The 17381-nt window shown below is 39.5% G+C and overlaps 2 protein-coding genes across 2 annotated transcripts; both read left to right on the top strand.

Annotated features, from left to right (window-relative positions):
- The first annotated feature begins 832 nt into the window (after positions 1–832).
- On the top strand, positions 833–10437 carry LOC141007327 (collagenase 3). The gene is made up of 10 exons (XM_073479678.1): positions 833–970; positions 3915–4174; positions 5321–5469; positions 5562–5687; positions 6141–6311; positions 7147–7276; positions 7934–8070; positions 8224–8383; positions 8739–8839; positions 10298–10437. Exons 1-10 carry the CDS (start codon positions 833–835, stop codon positions 10435–10437), a joined length of 1512 nt encoding a protein of 503 aa, XP_073335779.1.
- A 1488-nt stretch (positions 10438–11925) lies between these two features.
- Positions 11926–14984, top strand: LOC141007183 (collagenase 3-like). The gene is made up of 10 exons (XM_073479535.1): positions 11926–12104; positions 12241–12488; positions 12577–12725; positions 12980–13108; positions 13237–13398; positions 13517–13646; positions 13734–13867; positions 13967–14126; positions 14241–14344; positions 14434–14984. The coding sequence occupies exons 1-10, from the start codon at positions 12006–12008 to the stop codon at positions 14541–14543; spliced, it is 1425 nt and encodes a 474-aa protein (XP_073335636.1). The 5' UTR covers positions 11926–12005; the 3' UTR covers positions 14544–14984.
- The last annotated feature ends 2397 nt before the right edge of the window (positions 14985–17381 follow it).

Genomic DNA, 17381 nt, shown 5'->3' with positions numbered 1-17381 from the left:
CTCTGGGCTATAAGGCAGTGTGCCTATCTATGTTTTTAACCCCTCAATTATCTGCTATCATAAATGACACTTTAATGCTCTGTTGCACTTCAAATATGCAAATTTATTGCATCCTGAATGTATAGCTATATTTTACATAAACAAAAACAATCGACTCACAAATCTTATTCTCTTGTACAATGAAACGGCTCATAGACCAGCTGGTTTCAGTAAATGTTTTTTAAATGTTTTCTTTTGCTGTGTTGTTGGTCTGCTCCTCTGGTCCACGTTTACATTACACTTAATATTCAGGATCATCCATAACTAATTTCATGTTGATTCCTCACATAATCTCATATAGTGCTGGGGAAATTGTTGAAAATGGGGTTTTGGAGCTTTAACTTGCAATAAAAGGACTGACAGTACTCGTTGTTCCATCTCAAATCAGGACACTTGCTATATAAGGTTTCTTTCAGCATTCATGGGAAATGAAAGTTGTTGCTATCTGCCGAGAAGACACAGTCATGTCTTCCTGCGTAAGATGGGGGCAGATTCCTACACTACGTTAACAATGTTGATAAAAGGTTTTAACTCCTAAATCTAGAAATATGACCGCAATGTTACAGAGAATTTTGTGCCAGATCGGACCGATGTCCCACTCTGAGAGCTTTATAAAAAGCGGCCTGAAGACCTGTTATGTGCAGAGCCACCTTGCTGTTCTTGTTGGGACATGAGCACTCACTCATAATTGGCAGGTGGTCCCCACCGCAGCTTTGCATACGGTCCTGTGTATCAGCAGCAGCACATCTCAGGGACTGACAGACTGACTGACTGTGACTCCTGCATGTCAAACATGAAGATGCTCTGGCTGAGTCTTCTGTCTCTCATGATGCCCTGCAAGACTAATGTTACTGCCTTGCCTCTCCGAACCACTGACCTGCCTACAGGACCCAATGATGGACCATCTGAAGCTGATCAGGAGTTTGCAGAGGTATTTACCTTTATTGTTTATATGCATGACCCCTGTAAGAAAGGATGACAAACAGCCAGCTAGATTGACAGGTGTCTTTCCTCAGATAGGGTTGTCTTATTACTTTGGACAGCTTTATAGTTCCACTAACCTTGACCTGAGTGGAGCTTTGCTCGGGTTGTGATTTGTTTGCTCAGCTAAGTGCTGGATTTTGACCCTGCTGTTGACCCAGTGTTAGTATCTGTGTTTCTGTTTCTACTCCAGAAAACATGTTTCACTGCTTCACAAATGTATGGCAACTTAAAATTGATTCCGTTATTCTGTATGTGGGGATTTACTTTAACATCTATAAACTATTAGAACAAATCTTTGCTTTTCGTTTTGGAGCAAAACCACTTTAATTCAGTCACTTAAATAAGAACAGTGCATTAATTATAAATTGAATTTTTTTTATAAATACATCTCATTGCATTGCTCGTGTTTACAAACACACACTGTTTTACCCTCCAGTTATCAGTTCTTGGCGCTCACTCTGCTGGAGGCTGAGAGCTGCTGTGGTTGTGATTTCACTCGAATGATATCACAGATCCACAGCTTAATCATTTTGTGGTTTAATAATACCCAATTTGATTTCTTATTATGATGAGATAACAGAAGCAGTGTTTATACTATAACTTAATTAGATAACTGAATAATATCTGCAAGTTATGGCCCATTGAAACCTCAGCTGAAGTAAATCTGTGATGGATTGATAATGATTCTTTGAGCTCTTCTTCTGAACATCCGCCCCCTGGCTCCACTATCAGTCAGACTAGACTCAGTTCTCAAGAAGACAGGCACAGTGGCAGATGTGGTGTCTACAAAGCCAGTGTTATTGTACTAACAGATGATGAAGAAAGGCGATAACAGCAGTCAAAATATGTGAGCCACAGCAGCCACAGGCAGAGGCACTGTCAGTTATGATATTTGCCAAGTGAAACACATTTTATGACCTCCAATCCTGTGTTTGAGTGATCTTGATCCTACATTTTTAGAATTTAACATTTTCTGATACGTCATGATAACGATTGTATTAACTGAGATTTATCATATCATTTATATATTCAGTAAAATGTTAAATGCTATTTTCTGTAAATGTTTATTCTAAATGTTGGTTCAAAGCCTTCTCCACGCTGCCAGGAATGCCACTTCCTGGGTAGTTCACAGGTCTGGTTATTAAAATTAAATTTAAATTAGCCTCTGACTGAATTGTGTCTTAACCATCCAATATTGAAGACTGTCAAGTACTGAAAGTTGGTATACTATTATATTTGATATATTTAGTTAAATGAAAAAAATAAGTAACATTGTAATAGTTTGGATCTGTTTTTCTTGGTTGATGTAAGAGGGTAGCAGAGGACAATAAAGTTAGACAAAACTCACAGCCACACGTTTCTGGAGTTCCCACAACGCTCGTCATTTATTACTAACGTCGCAACCTTACAAAGCCTGGTTGAACAGCTGTACTATTCTATCATACATGAACAAAACAGTGGCCACATGAAACCCTAACGTTACACTTGAACTGAGAGGCAAAAGAAACAGGAGCTTGATAACGGGAACCTGTTCATGGCAAAGGATCACTCAAATAATTCAAGGAAAAAGAATGCGCTGCCTGGTGACGTCGCTGCCCTCGTACGGGCAAACCATTGTCTTAATGGTACATTTTACAATTCCAACTGTTGAATAGACATTCATGTATAGTGGAGGTGTGACTTAATGGTAATCCCCAGTGCTTTATTATTTATATATAAGAACAATAAAAAAAAGTTTAATTTACTCAACATGATGATGGTCTACCCATGATTCCTCATGTAATCATGTGCGCAAGCTAACCTGGTCGTTATCCATAACGCTGAACTAGTCAGCTAATTATGTGTCATTGTAACATATTGGCCAGTCACCTGTATTATTATCCCAAGTGTACAGACATTCAGTGGATTGTTTTGCAGCTTTTCAAGCATGACATGCAGAATCTGCAGAGAGTGAGCTTAACGTGCCAATAATTATCCACGCTACAACTGCTGTTGACTTGTTTATACATGTCACTATAGGCTGGCCTACATGTTATAATGGGCCCAGTTTGATATGCAATGGAATTTAATACAATATGTTGTGGTAATACAGTATGTACGGGTCCCTGCTCCTTCTCTCTATGAGCTAAGGAGTCCAGACTTGACCCCTGATTTATATTATTTGTAGATTTGTAATCTTCTTTTTACACCCTTGTTGCAGTAACCTGTTCATTTTTATACTAAATTCTGTTTTAAATTGAGTTAATTTACTAAATCCGTCAAAATCAACATGAGCACACTCTCATTATAGAAGTGTTACAGTCAATGGAACATTGAGCCGTGGAGATTACTGTACACACTTTCACAGAGCTTCAGTAATCCTTTAAGTCGGAGGCTACAGTGTCTCTAGAGCTTGTGTGGTGGTTGTTGACACCTACTATTACTTGAGTATGGCAACATTTCTGCACTGTACTATAATTAAAGGTTTGAGAATATGTTTGGAATGTGTAGTGTAGAGACAACAAGGCAAGGCAAGTTTATTTTTATAGGCACAAAGGCAATTCAAAGTGCTTTACATAAGATATAAAAAGCATTAAGTAGAAAGACAAGGCAGTATGAATTGTCAGTATGAAAGACACATACAGTACATTGGGATTTTAGAAAGAGTAAAACAAACAAAATAAAATGGAAGATGAAAATAAGCTAAAATCAGGTTGCAACCAACAAAGTTTTAAGCCCTGAGATGAGCATCAGAGATAGCCTGCTGAAACCTTTGAGCACAGACAGAAGAAATCATTAAATAAGAAACTGTGTCTATAGCGTTTGAGTGTACATCAGCTTACATTCATTACCTTTTAGTTGACTGCTGTAATTCACTATTTTGCAGAAACTGACTGAGTTATCGTCCTTAGGAATATCTACAACACTTCTATGGCTACAGGCCCAAGTCAGAGAGACGGAAGAGGTCTGCAGACACAGATGTAGATGCATCTGATTGGACGACCCAACTCTGTGATAAGGTCGAGAAGATGCAGCGCTTCTTTGGTTTGCCTCCGAGTGGAGAGCTGACCAAAGAGACCCTGGCAGTTATGAAGAGGCCGCGCTGTGGTCTGTCTGATGTGGAACGATTTGGAAAAATGATTCGCTGGAAGAAGAGCATCCTCAGCTACAGGTTAAAGATGATCACAAAGCAGTGCAGCGAAAATGATGTTGATGTGATTTTCCAGTGCTTTGAGCTAAATGCTAACACAAGTTTGGCAACAAGAATACAGGTAAAAGTTGTTAGTTGGTGTTAACATTTAGGAATTAGCACTAGTAGGGCTGACGCTGGAGGGAATGTCATTAGTTTCGCAGGTTTTGACTCAAATGTTACCACAATTCATCCTGAGGAGGGCATGAATGTCTGTACTACATTTCATGGCCGTGCATGCAATAGGCCAGTGGTTAACATTTTACTCAAAATCCATAACGTGAACCTGGTGGAGGTTGAGGAAAAGCCATAGAATCAGTCCTGAGGATTCATCTGCTGGGTACCATAAATGTCAGTACAAACTTTAATGGAAATCCATCCACTAGACACTGCCATCTGTAGACCCAGCATGATCTGATATCGCCATGTTGGTATTTTTCCTGGAATAACGTGATTAATGTATTTCCGGGACCATGAAGTATTTTTGTTCCCTAAACCTAACCAAGATTTTGTTTTACTGCCTAATCCAAACCAAGTATTCGTATCACCTAAAGCTTACCAAGAAATTTTGCTCCCTAAACCTCACCATGTGTTGTTGTTGCCTAGACCTAAGTAAGTGTTTTTGCTCCAAAATCCTAATTAAACGGCGACAGAAACCAGAAAAGAAACACAAAACAACACGTGACCATGAGTGTAAAAATCATAAATGTATAACACTATGTTCCATGGTCTCTTGAGTTGGAGTCTTGCACCTAACAGCCTTGACGTCTTGCTCCACTTGCGCACTTTGTCAAGTTGAAATGATGGTCCTGGAGCAACAGTCATTATGATGTTCCAGGAATCACAACAACACGAGTCACCAAGCTATGACATCACAACAGCGTGATTGGTCAGTTGCAATGATGATCCTTAAACAACATTAATTATGATCTTCTACAGTAGGAACAACAGCAACACGTGAATATCAGATACATCTATAAAGCCATGCCACTTAAATGACTGCAAATGCCAAGCTAAATAGATCATTGTACTCTTCTCTAAGTAACAGCTAAGACAAAAAGCATTAAATGGGTCATGAAAGTAAAGATGAATCAAACGAAGTAGTAAAAGTCTCTCCTTGTTCCCCAGGATCGCTGGCTACAGCCTCTCCATCCCAGCCTCAAAGGTTCACAAAGTCTTCAGAGCGGCATGGAAGGTCTGGTCCAGTGTTGCACCGCTGAAATTTCGCAGGCGGAGCAGGAAAGAGGCTGACATCGTCATCTCCTTTATGAAAGGAGGTGAGCTCTACAGAGACCAGATCTCCCTGGCCCTGACACTGACACATGGCATAACGGATTTTCTGAATATAATGATTAACTGTCTGTTGCAGACCATAAGGATGGTTCACCATTTGATGGCAAAGGAGGAGTCCTGGCTCATGCCTTTATGCCTGGGTATGGTATTGGTGGAGACGTGCACTTTGATGCTGAGGAAGACTGGAGCTTTAATTCTACAGGTACTAAAGTTTGAGATCTCACACAAAAACACAAAAACACCACTGTCAGTACGATGTTATTACACTTCTCCACTTTCTTGCTGCCAGTTAGATACAGCCAGAGATGGATAGCATAGCTCAGCATAAAGACTGGAGGCAGTGGGAAACAGTGGGAAGCCGGATTCTTTCTTGCAATAAAAATAGGCCAGCAAAGTCAAATCATTAATGTTGTGTTGAAAGTGTAAAAACTCCCAGTTGTGATGTTACAGGGGTTACGTAAACTACACTCGTACCCTTGCTTCCAGTCTTTTTTTAAAGCTAACCGGTTCCTGGCTTTACTTTCATTTTTAATAGAAAGATGTGAGAGCATTAACAATCTAATCTGTTTTCTCTGCAAGAACGTGAATAACCAAATGTAATCAGCCTCATGGACTGTGCCATGAAGCCCTCAAAATGCTTGTGTTCCTGCTCTAGGTTTCAACCTATTTGCTGTATCTGTCCATGAATTTGGGCATGCACTTGGCCTGCCCCACTCATCTGACCCCGGGGCTATCATGTACCCAGCATACAACTTTGCCCCCAATTATGAGCCTCAGCTATCCTTCCGTGATGTCAAAGACATCCAACACCTGTATGGTGAGTTCAGCTGGATTCACAGAGGTTGTTAATTCCTTTCCAAAGCAAATGTTGTGAGATACACGTATAATCTCATCTTTACCTTTGATTTGCTTTCATTTGTAAAATGAAATGCACATGTGTATATTGAATAGCATTTGCCTTTGAATATTTACATTTTAGTTACAAGCTCAAAAATACCATATGTGTGTGTACACACACACACACACACACACATACAGTAATCAAACACTAAGTATTACATTATTGTGTTTTTGCACCCACAGCAGAAGTATGACAAGCCCAAAAGCTAAAAACCACAACTTCCTCTTTCTAATGTTTCATCATCTGACAGTGTCACAGCTTTGTTTTAAAATCTAAATTCCCACGCTCTCAGATTGTAAATACATCACAGATTGACTCATTGTCATTGCGTCTAAGTAGATGTCAGATGAATTTTAAAAAAAAATTATTTTATGCTGCTTTGCATTCTAGGTAGTTACTATCTGTAGATGTAAGAGGACTAAATAAAAAAGTCAGCTGCATTATAAAATAAATGCATAATGGTTAAATCACATTAGCATGCAGTTTATTTTAAAAGACATTCAATTTTAAATGTAAGCCTTACTAAGGCAAGCTTACATATCTTTCTCCGTGCAGATATCCGTGACTTTGGCTCGGAATAGATTAGATTATTTGCAGATGATGTATTCATGTGAGTCACAGGAGCCTTCTCTTGTCAGGCAGCTTTTATTTGACTTTATTTTAAAAAAACAAAAACAAAACAGCTAACCTAGTCACATGTGTGGGGTCTGATAGTTTCTGTCAAAAAGGCACTTTAACTTTTTCCTTCTGTTGCCTGCAGGTATCAGTCCCAAGTTTGCTTCACTGTTGTCAAAAAAACCTCCTCCGAGAACACCTGAAAAATGTGATCCAAATTTGTCCTTTGATGCAGTGACAGGACTACAACAGGAGGTCCTGTTTTTCAAAGATAGGTATGTAAAACTGTCCATTTACATGTATGTCCACCCAGTCAGCAGGATAACATGTTGGCAGTTTACGTTTCTACAAACCTTTGTTCAAATTTGTACCAAATATGTACCATATACACATTTCTATAATATGTGTCATATCACGTTCACATATTTTGTGTATGAGCTGACCTTAATGTCAGGAGGTGCATGCATTACAGCTAGGTGAGAAGGCTGTCAAACCAGTGACCAATGTTCAAGACTGTGTTTCAACATTTGAAAGTGTGAAACCACTGGATATTTTTAAAGAAACGTCAGGGCATTTTCTAACTGTGTTTGTGGCGACAAACCCACGTTTTTAGCCGAAACATGATCTTTTCCTAACCCTAACCAAGTGCTTTTGTACCTAAACCTTACGAGACAACAAGCACAACGTTGTCACAACATCAAACTAAAGATTTAATCCAATGAAATCTAAAGTTGCAACATAAAGAAACACAAAGTTTCAACATATCCTTGGTTTACAGAAACATACATTGCCAACATTCAGTCTGGTGATTGCGTTGGTATGTCTACATCATGAAAAGTGATGGACAGACTTTCTTCTCAGTTGGTGTCTCCAAGGATACTAGACAAAAGAAATTAATTGAAATGGTGTTTGATCATTTTCTGCCTTTCCAGATTCATGTGGCGCAAACATCCTCAGTTTGATGAAACACGAATCACCCTGATCAGCAGCCTGTGGCCAGAGAGTGTTCCTACCCACTTGGATGCTGTCTATGAGAAAACAAGGAAGAATTTGATGGTGTTTTTCAAAGGTAAAATAAAGGAATATCCTTAAAGAACATCATGAATTGTGCACTTTGCGCTTTAATTGACTTTTCTAATGAAAAAAGCAGGTACACCTGAATGGGTAGTGAATATGGAATGTGCAGTATCTGCAAATGTGAGACAGTAATGTTTGGTTTCAGGTCATCAGTACTGGGTGCTGAAGCAGTTGCAGCTTGAGGAGGGTTTTCCAAAAAACATCTCCAACTTGGGCTTCCCCACCAGAATAAAATCTGTAGACGCTGCTCTTCACTTCAGAAATGACCACTACACTGTGTTCTTCACTGGAAATGAGTGCTGGAGGTAATTCAAGTCCTACAGTCTCCCACAGATGTTTCCAGCCTTGATGCTAAGTTAAAGAGATAAGAGGCTTCTTCCATTGTTTTCCCTGGTAAAGAGTCTTTGGAGCCCTGAAACAAATCTGTGATTGGCATGACTTGACTAGACCACTTCCTTAGGTCTTGTTGCAGTGACAACTTACAAACTTCCTGTGTACGTAAAGCAGCGTCACTATTACTGGTTTTACTATTTCTCATCCAGCGTGGTTACCAAGCTTGTTAATCAGAACGACTCTGCTGGTGTCATTACACACAGCTGGCACTGTGGTTTTGTTGTGTAACCTAAAAACATAGAGACAAAGCTCTATCATGTTTTCTAGGTACAATGAGCTGCAGGAGATGATGGAGGGATCGCCGTCACTTATAGAGAAGCAGTGGCCGGGGATTCCATCTCCAATAGATGCAGCTGTCTTCTTTGATGGTAGCTACATCACCTTCCTTTTCTGCCTTCAGTTTCATAAAAGGTGCTACACATAGAGAAAGAAAAAAAAATACAACAAAATAAAGAGCTAAAGAACAAACATCAATGAGGCTCTAGCAATACATGCAGATAGGATTGCAACTGCATCTGACACTTAAATTTATAGGGTACTATCCAAAACTAATGCTGTTTCTCTTTAAAAAAAACAAAAAAAAAACGTTATTAAATGTGTTTTAACTGGTTACGAGATCATCTCAGTTTAATACATAAGCAAACAAGACCATCAGCAAGAAGATTGGCAATCTCTACACAGTTATAGTCATTCTTAATGCCTGTCACCAGGTCAGATTCGGTCAAATATGGGTTAGATAAGTCATAACATCAGGACTATTTTTCATCCTGGATTGCTGCAGTTGAATTGAGTCTCACAGGCTGAGGAGGGACGCCACTCTGTAGTCTGGTGGAATATCACAGAAACAAGGTTTACTGTGTTTCATCATCGTCGTCTTTTGGCCAAAGAGGCCTCCAGAATCAACAGAAAACGGAAAGTTTCTTGTAGTAGCTTTAATATTACTACTGTGACTTCCACCACTAGTAATATTACTAGTAACCATCATTTGTACAGCAGTCTTCAAAACAATACCACAAAGTGCTTCACAAACACAAAGAAAAACTTTCAAATAAGGTTTCAAAGTTTGATTTTTTTTGTCCTTTTACAATTCAGGACTGTACAATTAAATGCAGCTGTCGATGATACACACGCAGAAATTATATTAACAGATATTTCAATATTTAAATTTGAATAAAATATAAAAAATAAAATAGACAAAATAGAAGAAACTATATAAAAGTAGCAATAAAAGGAGAAACAACAAATAAACTAAATTACCATCATCTGTGTAATATCAGGGTGTGTTTTAAATTATAGTGCAAGTGGGAAAGACTTTGTTATAGTGGGAATGAGAGGGGTGCAAAAGGTAATGGTATGGTGAAACCAGCATAACAGAGAGCGCAGAGGATGAGGATGAATTGAGTGAACAGACTGTGTTAGGGTGGGTGGTGTTTTCTAGTATTCTTTGGGCTCTGCGCTCACCTTGCACATCCCATGCCAGTTTATGATTCCACCCGGGATGTTTTCTATTGCTCTCTGAGAGAGGTAGAGGCATTTTATCTTCTTAAGTTTCCTGAAGAAATATAGTAGCTTTCTTTACCAGTTTGGTTTCTTGCAATGACAGATGGTGAAAGGACTGACGGATCACTTCATTCTCCAGTAAAGAAAAAGATAAAAAAAAAGATTGCATTAACATTCCCCATAGTGATGCAGGAGCCCCGATGGCCTGCAAGTTAGCATCATGACTGTGACCAATGATAATCTGATGTTTTACATGATGTAGCATCTTACTACCTTCAATTATGTGCATTTTATGTATCACAATAATGAATCTTAACTCCCAACAGGATTTGTGCACTTCTTCAAGGGAAACATCCACTACAAATATGACTCCGACTCCAAACGTGTCGTCGCCACCGGCCCTGCTAACGACCTGCTGGAATGCAAGACGGAGGACGACAATGAAATACTGATAGGGAGGAGATAACTGAAGGAAAGACTGTGCGGCTGGATGACGACAGCGCTGTGTATCCTCTCTGTGTGTGAATACACAAAGTGTTACACAAAAATGTACGATGTACCTAATACCAAAATGGGAACTGATGAACAATCTAGGGAAGTGGTTAACAGTGTTACCTCATACAATGTTGTAATAATGGCAGTTGTACCTCATATCAAAGTTTTAAATGTATGTTTTTTTTTTCTAATACAAGATGTGGTTGTGTATGTATTTAAGATTTGTTTTTAAATGTCTTCATATGTAATGCATGTCTTCAAACTACATTTCCTCCAAAGATACTCCAAAAAATGTCAAATGTATTTTATTTAACAACACTGTGACACTGTGATTTATTGGTCAATGATTTTTTTGCCAATATTGATTTTAAAAATGTATATTTTTCATGATTAAAAAAAAACAACTTTCTATTCATTGCAGCATCTTATTTCTGTCAGAGTGTCTGCATTTCCTGCTGTTGATTAATTTACCGCAGACAATACATTACACCAGACATTACCGTTCTTTTGTGTCCACTATTAGGTAACAGTGACTAAAATGTAGCTTTCCATTAACTTTGAAATGGTTGTAGATATATCTGGATGGAAAATAACTACCTGTAGCTGAGTCACACAGCACCTCTATCACGTCAGAAACCATTGTCATTGTCATGTCTTCTGTGCAGTACAGTATCCATTAATATGTTATAGGATTAACTGACTTGAATGTTTTCAGAAATCCCTGGAAGCTTCAATAGAAAAGACGATGAAGGCAGAATGAATAATATTCTACTGCTGGTAACTCAAATCAATAAACATAATTTTAAGAGCCGTTTGGATTCTGTGATGTGGTTTCTCAATCAAATTGCAGAGCACAGTGAATGCAGAAGCAGCAGCAACAGAGCAGCTTGAAAAAATCTGAGGTTCAAGTGAGACAAAACGACAAGATATTAAAGTAGACTGCATGACTCAGAATGTATACATGTCTTTGAGAATGAAGTAAAGCACAGACAATGAAAAAGTTGTTGGCACGCTAATGACATTATCTTGTAATGTAATATACAGTATAACATGTTCGTTCCTCCCAAGATTATATTATTTTTCCTGTTTATATATGTTATTGTTTTAAATGTTTATAACTTCTTTCATTACAATATCTATTCTTTTTTGTGAAAATCACATTTTTTTAGATACTTTGACTAGCAAAAGAGTTCATTTGAGAAATACAACAGAAAACTGATTATGGAAAAAAAAATACAGCTATTACCAAGTTACTTTGTCATAATCATGAGATTGTTTTCATCTTGATTTAGTCCAAATCTTCCCAAGCATATTCTGTTACCTGAAACAACCCCCTCCTGTATCATGTCATCATAATAACAGTGTCTCAATTTGGAAAACTTTGAGCAATCAATGAGCAATCAGAGCCCAACTTCCTCTCTTGTCCATAAAAGGAATATTGAGTCATTGAGTGGAGGAGGACGTTTCTAAACATGCTCCGTCCTCAGCCTATATAACAGCTGCCTGCAGCACAGAAACACAAGTCACATTTGACGAAACATGAAGACTTTCAATCTGAGCGTTCTACTAAGCCTGGCAGTCGCAGTTTACTGCGTGCCAATACAGCAGGTTACTGTGCAGGATGAACAGTTTGCAGAGGTATGTAGGCCTGTTTTTATGCATGTGTTCTCACTATTTTGCAAGTGCATGTGGAACTCAGATCCCTTTTTCCTAAATATATTATGTACGTTCTACAGCTGACACATTTTTAAATATTCATTGTTCTTTCTTGCAGAGCTACCTGAGAAAATTCTTCAACCTAACGGACGAGACCGGCCCGACTATCAGACGGGGGTTTAGCCCGCTGATCACGAAGCTGAGTGAGATGCAGAAATTCTTTGGTCTCCAGATCACCGGGACTCTGGATGGTGACACCTTGGAGATGATGAAGAAGCCCCGCTGTGGCGTTCCAGATGCCCACATCGGCGAGTTCTCCACATTTGGAAATGGCCTCAAGTGGCAGAAAAACAGCCTGACATACAGGTGAACGATCTCAAGAGAGAAAGCGTGTGAGAGAAACATCCTTTAGGTAATGCATGTAATTGATGTAGTATATTTTTCTGTCCTACAGGATAGAGAACTACACACCTGACATGTCTGTGGCAGAGGTGGATGACTCCATAGAGAAAGCTCTGCAGGTTTGGGCCAAAGTCACTCCTCTCAGATTCACAAGAATCTACAGCGGCACCGCTGACATCATGATCTCCTTCGGCCGCCTATGTGAGTACACAATAACTTTTCCTGTCTTTCCCAGTTATATACTCTTCATGTGCTCAGTCTATTGGTTGTGCCATCTCAGCTTTAACTTTGTGTTTTTTCTGTGCCTTGAATCTGGTCAGACAGCTGATTAGTCGTAGCACTCAGATTTATTGTGTAAACTCAGCTCTGATTTGCTGCTTTTAACACAATTCCAGTCAATGGCTTGTATCTCTGTTTGGTTTTCAACCCTGACATGAATATGTTCTTGCTCACAGATCATGGTGATTCCTACCCCTTTGATGGCCCTGATGGCATTCTTGCTCATGCCTTCGCCCCAGCCCCAGGCATTGGAGGAGATGCTCATTTTGATGACGATGAGACCTTCACTTTCCGCTCAAATACTGGTCAGTTTGTTATTTATGCTCTGCATAGTGTCTCTTTTACTTACTTACGATTCTGACAGTGTATGTTTTGACATGATATACACTGTACATGGAGAGGAACTGTAAGTGACCTTGTGTTTTTGCTGTAGGCTACGTCCTCTTCACGGTGGCTGCCCATGAGTTTGGCCACTCCCTGGGTTTGTCTCACTCTGATGATCCTGGTGCTCTCATGTACCCTACGTACTCTTACCAAAACCCTGAAACATTCATTCTGCCCCGGGATGATGTCAACGGCATCCAGTCTCTCTACGGTTAGTACTACCTTTCAGTTCATTGATGCCTGATTGCAAAAACAGCACTTGACCTAAATCCTTGGAAAAAAGACACTCCTCCACAATCTTTGATGATGTCACTTTGTTTCACCTCCAGGTCCAAACCCTGACACGGATCCTGTTCAGCCTGAACCTGAGCCCCCCACCACCCCCGATGCCTGTGACTCAACCATGGTCCTGGACGCTGTTGCCACCCTGCGAGGAGAAATGCTCTTCTTCAAGGACAGGTATTGTAGACATACAGTGGAACGCTCAAATATCTGAAATATCTGGAGCTGATTTATAAACTTCTATCTGTTCTTGTGTGTTCTCAGCTTCTTTTGGCGTAGCTACCCTCAGAGCAATACACCTCAGCAGACCCTCATCACAAACTTCTGGCCCAATGCCCCGATCAACATCGATGCTGCTTATGAAAGCCAACAACTAGACAGTGTCCTACTCTTTAAAGGTGATGTGTTTGTTCTCTGTATTTACCTAACATGCCAAATCTGACCACATTATTACCTCAACATATACTAAAAAACATTTTCCTTTCATCTCTATCCAGGTCGTAAAGTGTGGGCTTTCAGTGGCTATGATCTTGTAAGTGGCTATCCTAAACCACTCTCCAGCTTTGGTCTGCCCAAAACCATAAAGAAAGTGGATGCGGCCCTCTATGATGCCCACTCTGGCAAGACACTGTTCTTTGTTGGCAGCAATTACTACAGGTGTGTTCAAATAATGTGATGTAACATAAATCTGATATTGATAATAATAATGATAGACAAGATGTTGGTTGACAAGATGGTGAATCAGTCTAAGTACTGTCCATGATTCTTTAGTTATGATGAGGCCAGAAAGACCATGGACCAGGGATTCCCCAAGCCGGTGGATCAGACCTTCTCCGGCATGACCGGCAAGGTGACTGCAGCTTTCCAGTACAGAGGTGAGTCACATTTAAAGATCATTAGAGTCAAAACGACTGAAATGAGAAAAAGTCTGCAGAGAAACTAACACTGAGCCTCTGTTCTGCAGGTTTCACCTACCTCTACAGTGGACCCTACATGTTTGAGTTCAGCCAGAGGAGCAAGAGGTTGTTCCGTGTGCTGAGGAACAGCTACTTCCTGCGCTGCACTAACTTCTAGTTTACTAACGAAGCTGCTCATGAAGCCATTTTGAATTAGATGAAGACACCAGCATTAAAATTTCCATAATATGTTATATTTAAAGTATAAAACTATAAAAGTATATTTAATAATATATGATGACATTTTCATACACTCAGGGAGTATATACTGGTTATATGGCCTTCCTGAGAACAGCACCTTATGTTTTTAAATCATGTTTTTATTTTATTTTTTATGTCAGCCTTTGCTATTTTAAGTGAATACAACTCAATTTAATCTTATTTTATTTATATCATATTCATTGTTTAAGTATTGCTTTTGCTGTTTGTTTTACTTTGTTTTACTTTGTTTTACAAAACATGTTACATAAATGAATTCACAAGTTGTTACAATTGCACATGTGAAGATGTGAAAATAAATTGGCACAAAAAATTTTCAAATAAAAGTTGTTTAAGCACATTTCTAAGTGTGTTTTGTTATTATTTTGCATATTGTCCATTTTCTGAACACTTTTTTCACAATACTTTTATATTATATGAAGAACAAAGTTGCAAGTATTTGGACAATATGTTGACCGTTTAAAATTCCGTAGTGCCATTACTCTGTGGTAATTTGTCATCGATGAAAAACCTCTTATATCTATCTGATCGGTCTGTTATTATTAAAATTAGTTAGTTAGTTCTTGGAGCCGTTAACTCTTCCTGCAATTGTCACTTAATGTTTAAGTTTCAGCCTCTTTAATTGTCTGTAGGAAAATCCTGCTTCTGTGGAAATCACCCCTCATTCAAGGCCTAGCTGCATGATACACTATCTGTAAATATCTAACAAATATACCAACATCATAATTTTCACAATAAAACCTTTAACACTTTTTGAAGTAATGATACTATAATGCACTTTCTAGAAATATATTACAGGAAAATGTACTTTTAGTTAAAGTGATGTGTAATTTCTAAGGTGCATGTACTTGAACTTTGTTTTTTAACATATTTGTTTAAAGCAAAAGCATATCTTGAAAATTCACATTTCAATAAAAACGTTTTCATGCATTTCAAGTTATGATTGAGTGTTATTTCTAAGTGCACTTACTCACTCAGACTACTTTTAAAAGTATACTTAATTGCAAATATTTATAGTGATAATTTATTGTACTTATTTTCATGTTGTTTGTAATACACTGTCAGTATGCCTTTTTGAAGTGTACTTAATGTACTTTTACTTAATTTTAGGTTAAGTAGACCTCTAAACAGTGCGTTTTAATGTTTGTGCATTTCAAGTACTTGTGCACTTAAAAAGTACAGTAAATTACAAATACATACAGTGGCAAGTTAGTTTACTTTCGACAAATATGATGTTTTTATGTCCCTTTGTACTTTAGTATACTGAATTGCAAGGAGGTAAATTAGTTTACTGTTGAAAGGAATAATCAAAGTCTAGTTGTTATTTTTTTCAGAGGTGCTTGGTGAGGCTGGGTATGGCTTTGTTGCTGGTCGTCGGAGCTGTGCCAGTCCACACATCTGCAGCACATTGAGTATAATCAGCACCTGCACTTATACCCAGACCTTTCCTCTGCACGGTGCCAGATTATTGTCGCCATCTCCAGTGGTACTTGATTTCTCTCAGTATCTCTTGAGTTTATGTATTTAGAAAGCCTTCTTGTGTTCACTCGCCAGCGCTTTAACCCTGCCTTCCTCCTCTTCTAGTGTGATCGGACCATATCTGAAAACCAGCTCCTCAACCACTCGCCACCCAGCCTCCCACAACTCTGCCACCGCTCACAACCTCAACTGCCTGAGCCAGCCTCAAGTGTAAACCATGAGTCTCCACCTGCACCACCCAGGGAGCCCTCGCCTGCGCTCCAGCCCACCATCTCATCCTACTAGTGAAATCATTCTTGTGATCAATAAATTCACCTTTCAAGTAACTACCTGTTTGGCGTCACTTTTGGGTCCATCTGTTACAGAATCATCTGGCCAACATGGATCCAATCGACCCAAACTCCATCCATCAAGCTCTCAACGCTCAAGGGATCCTCGTAGGAAGACACAAAAACATGCTCCAAGACATCATGACCTCCTTACAAGGACTCTGCTCCAGTGTTTCTCAATTCAGTGTCCAACTCGGCCAACTCAATACTCAGACGGTGCCCCAGCCCCTCTCCTTCTGCATTAGTGAGTAACCTCTAGTTACTCACTGCTGCAGGTGAGTAACTAGAGGTTACTCTAGTTCTGCCTCTAGTTCTGCCCAATTTCCCCCCTCCCCTGCTAAAGAGCCTTTTGTTCCCCCTGTGGAGCATTTCTGCGGTGAGTTAGGCACCTGTGGTAGATTTATTCTCCAGTGTTCTCATGTTTTCGACCTACAGCCGCGTTACGGGAGGGAAACTCACCTGTTATCTCTACCTGTTCTACCTTCATAGATGAGATACATAAGGTTTTTGATCACCCAGTTCAAGGCTCAGATTATTCAACAGATTATTGAATGAAAGCGAGTACATTGGTGAGCCAGACTACTTCCTCCTCTTGCTCCCTCAATCGAATCAGCCTCTCTGCCTCCCTCAAGTGGTCACGTGAGTCCCTGCCCATCAAAGTGTTGGTAGTTTCTGGTGCCGATAACAGCTTCATTGATTATACCCTGGTCGAGCAAGCATCTATTCCTGTTGTGCCTCTCGTCAATCCCAAGACTGTCAATGCCCTAGACGGTAAGCTACTGGCTAAATTCACCCATCGCACTGTCCCAGTTACTCTCCTTATCTCTGGCAATCACTGAGAGCAAGTTCAACTGTTTGTCATCTCCTCGCCTACCTCCCCTGTGGTTCTTGGTCTTCCCTGGCTCCAACTTCACAACCCCCACATAAAC

The sequence above is a fragment of the Pagrus major genome, chromosome 13, assembly GCF_040436345.1.
Source record: "Pagrus major chromosome 13, Pma_NU_1.0".
Classification (NCBI taxonomy): Eukaryota; Metazoa; Chordata; class Actinopteri; order Spariformes; family Sparidae; genus Pagrus; species Pagrus major.
Note: the sequence above shows the minus strand (reverse complement) of the source record. Positions and strands in the feature narration are given on the sequence as shown.

Bases quoted from the DNA above. Each gene is read 5' to 3' on its own strand.
- LOC141007327 (XM_073479678.1), top strand. From the start codon at position 833: ATGAAGATGCTCTGGCTGAGTCTTCTGTCTCTCATGATGCCCTGCAAG. The intron at 4,175-5,320 runs GTTAAAGATGAT...CTTGTTCCCCAG, and splicing joins AAGAGCATCCTCAGCTACAG to GATCGCTGGCTACAGCCTCT. The intron at 8,840-10,297 runs GTAGCTACATCA...AACTCCCAACAG, and splicing joins TGCAGCTGTCTTCTTTGATG to GATTTGTGCACTTCTTCAAG.
- LOC141007183 (XM_073479535.1), top strand. From the start codon at position 12,006: ATGAAGACTTTCAATCTGAGCGTTCTACTAAGCCTGGCAGTCGCAGTT. The intron at 12,105-12,240 runs GTATGTAGGCCT...TCTTTCTTGCAG, and splicing joins AGGATGAACAGTTTGCAGAG to AGCTACCTGAGAAAATTCTT. The intron at 12,726-12,979 runs GTGAGTACACAA...TCTTGCTCACAG, and splicing joins GATCTCCTTCGGCCGCCTAT to ATCATGGTGATTCCTACCCC.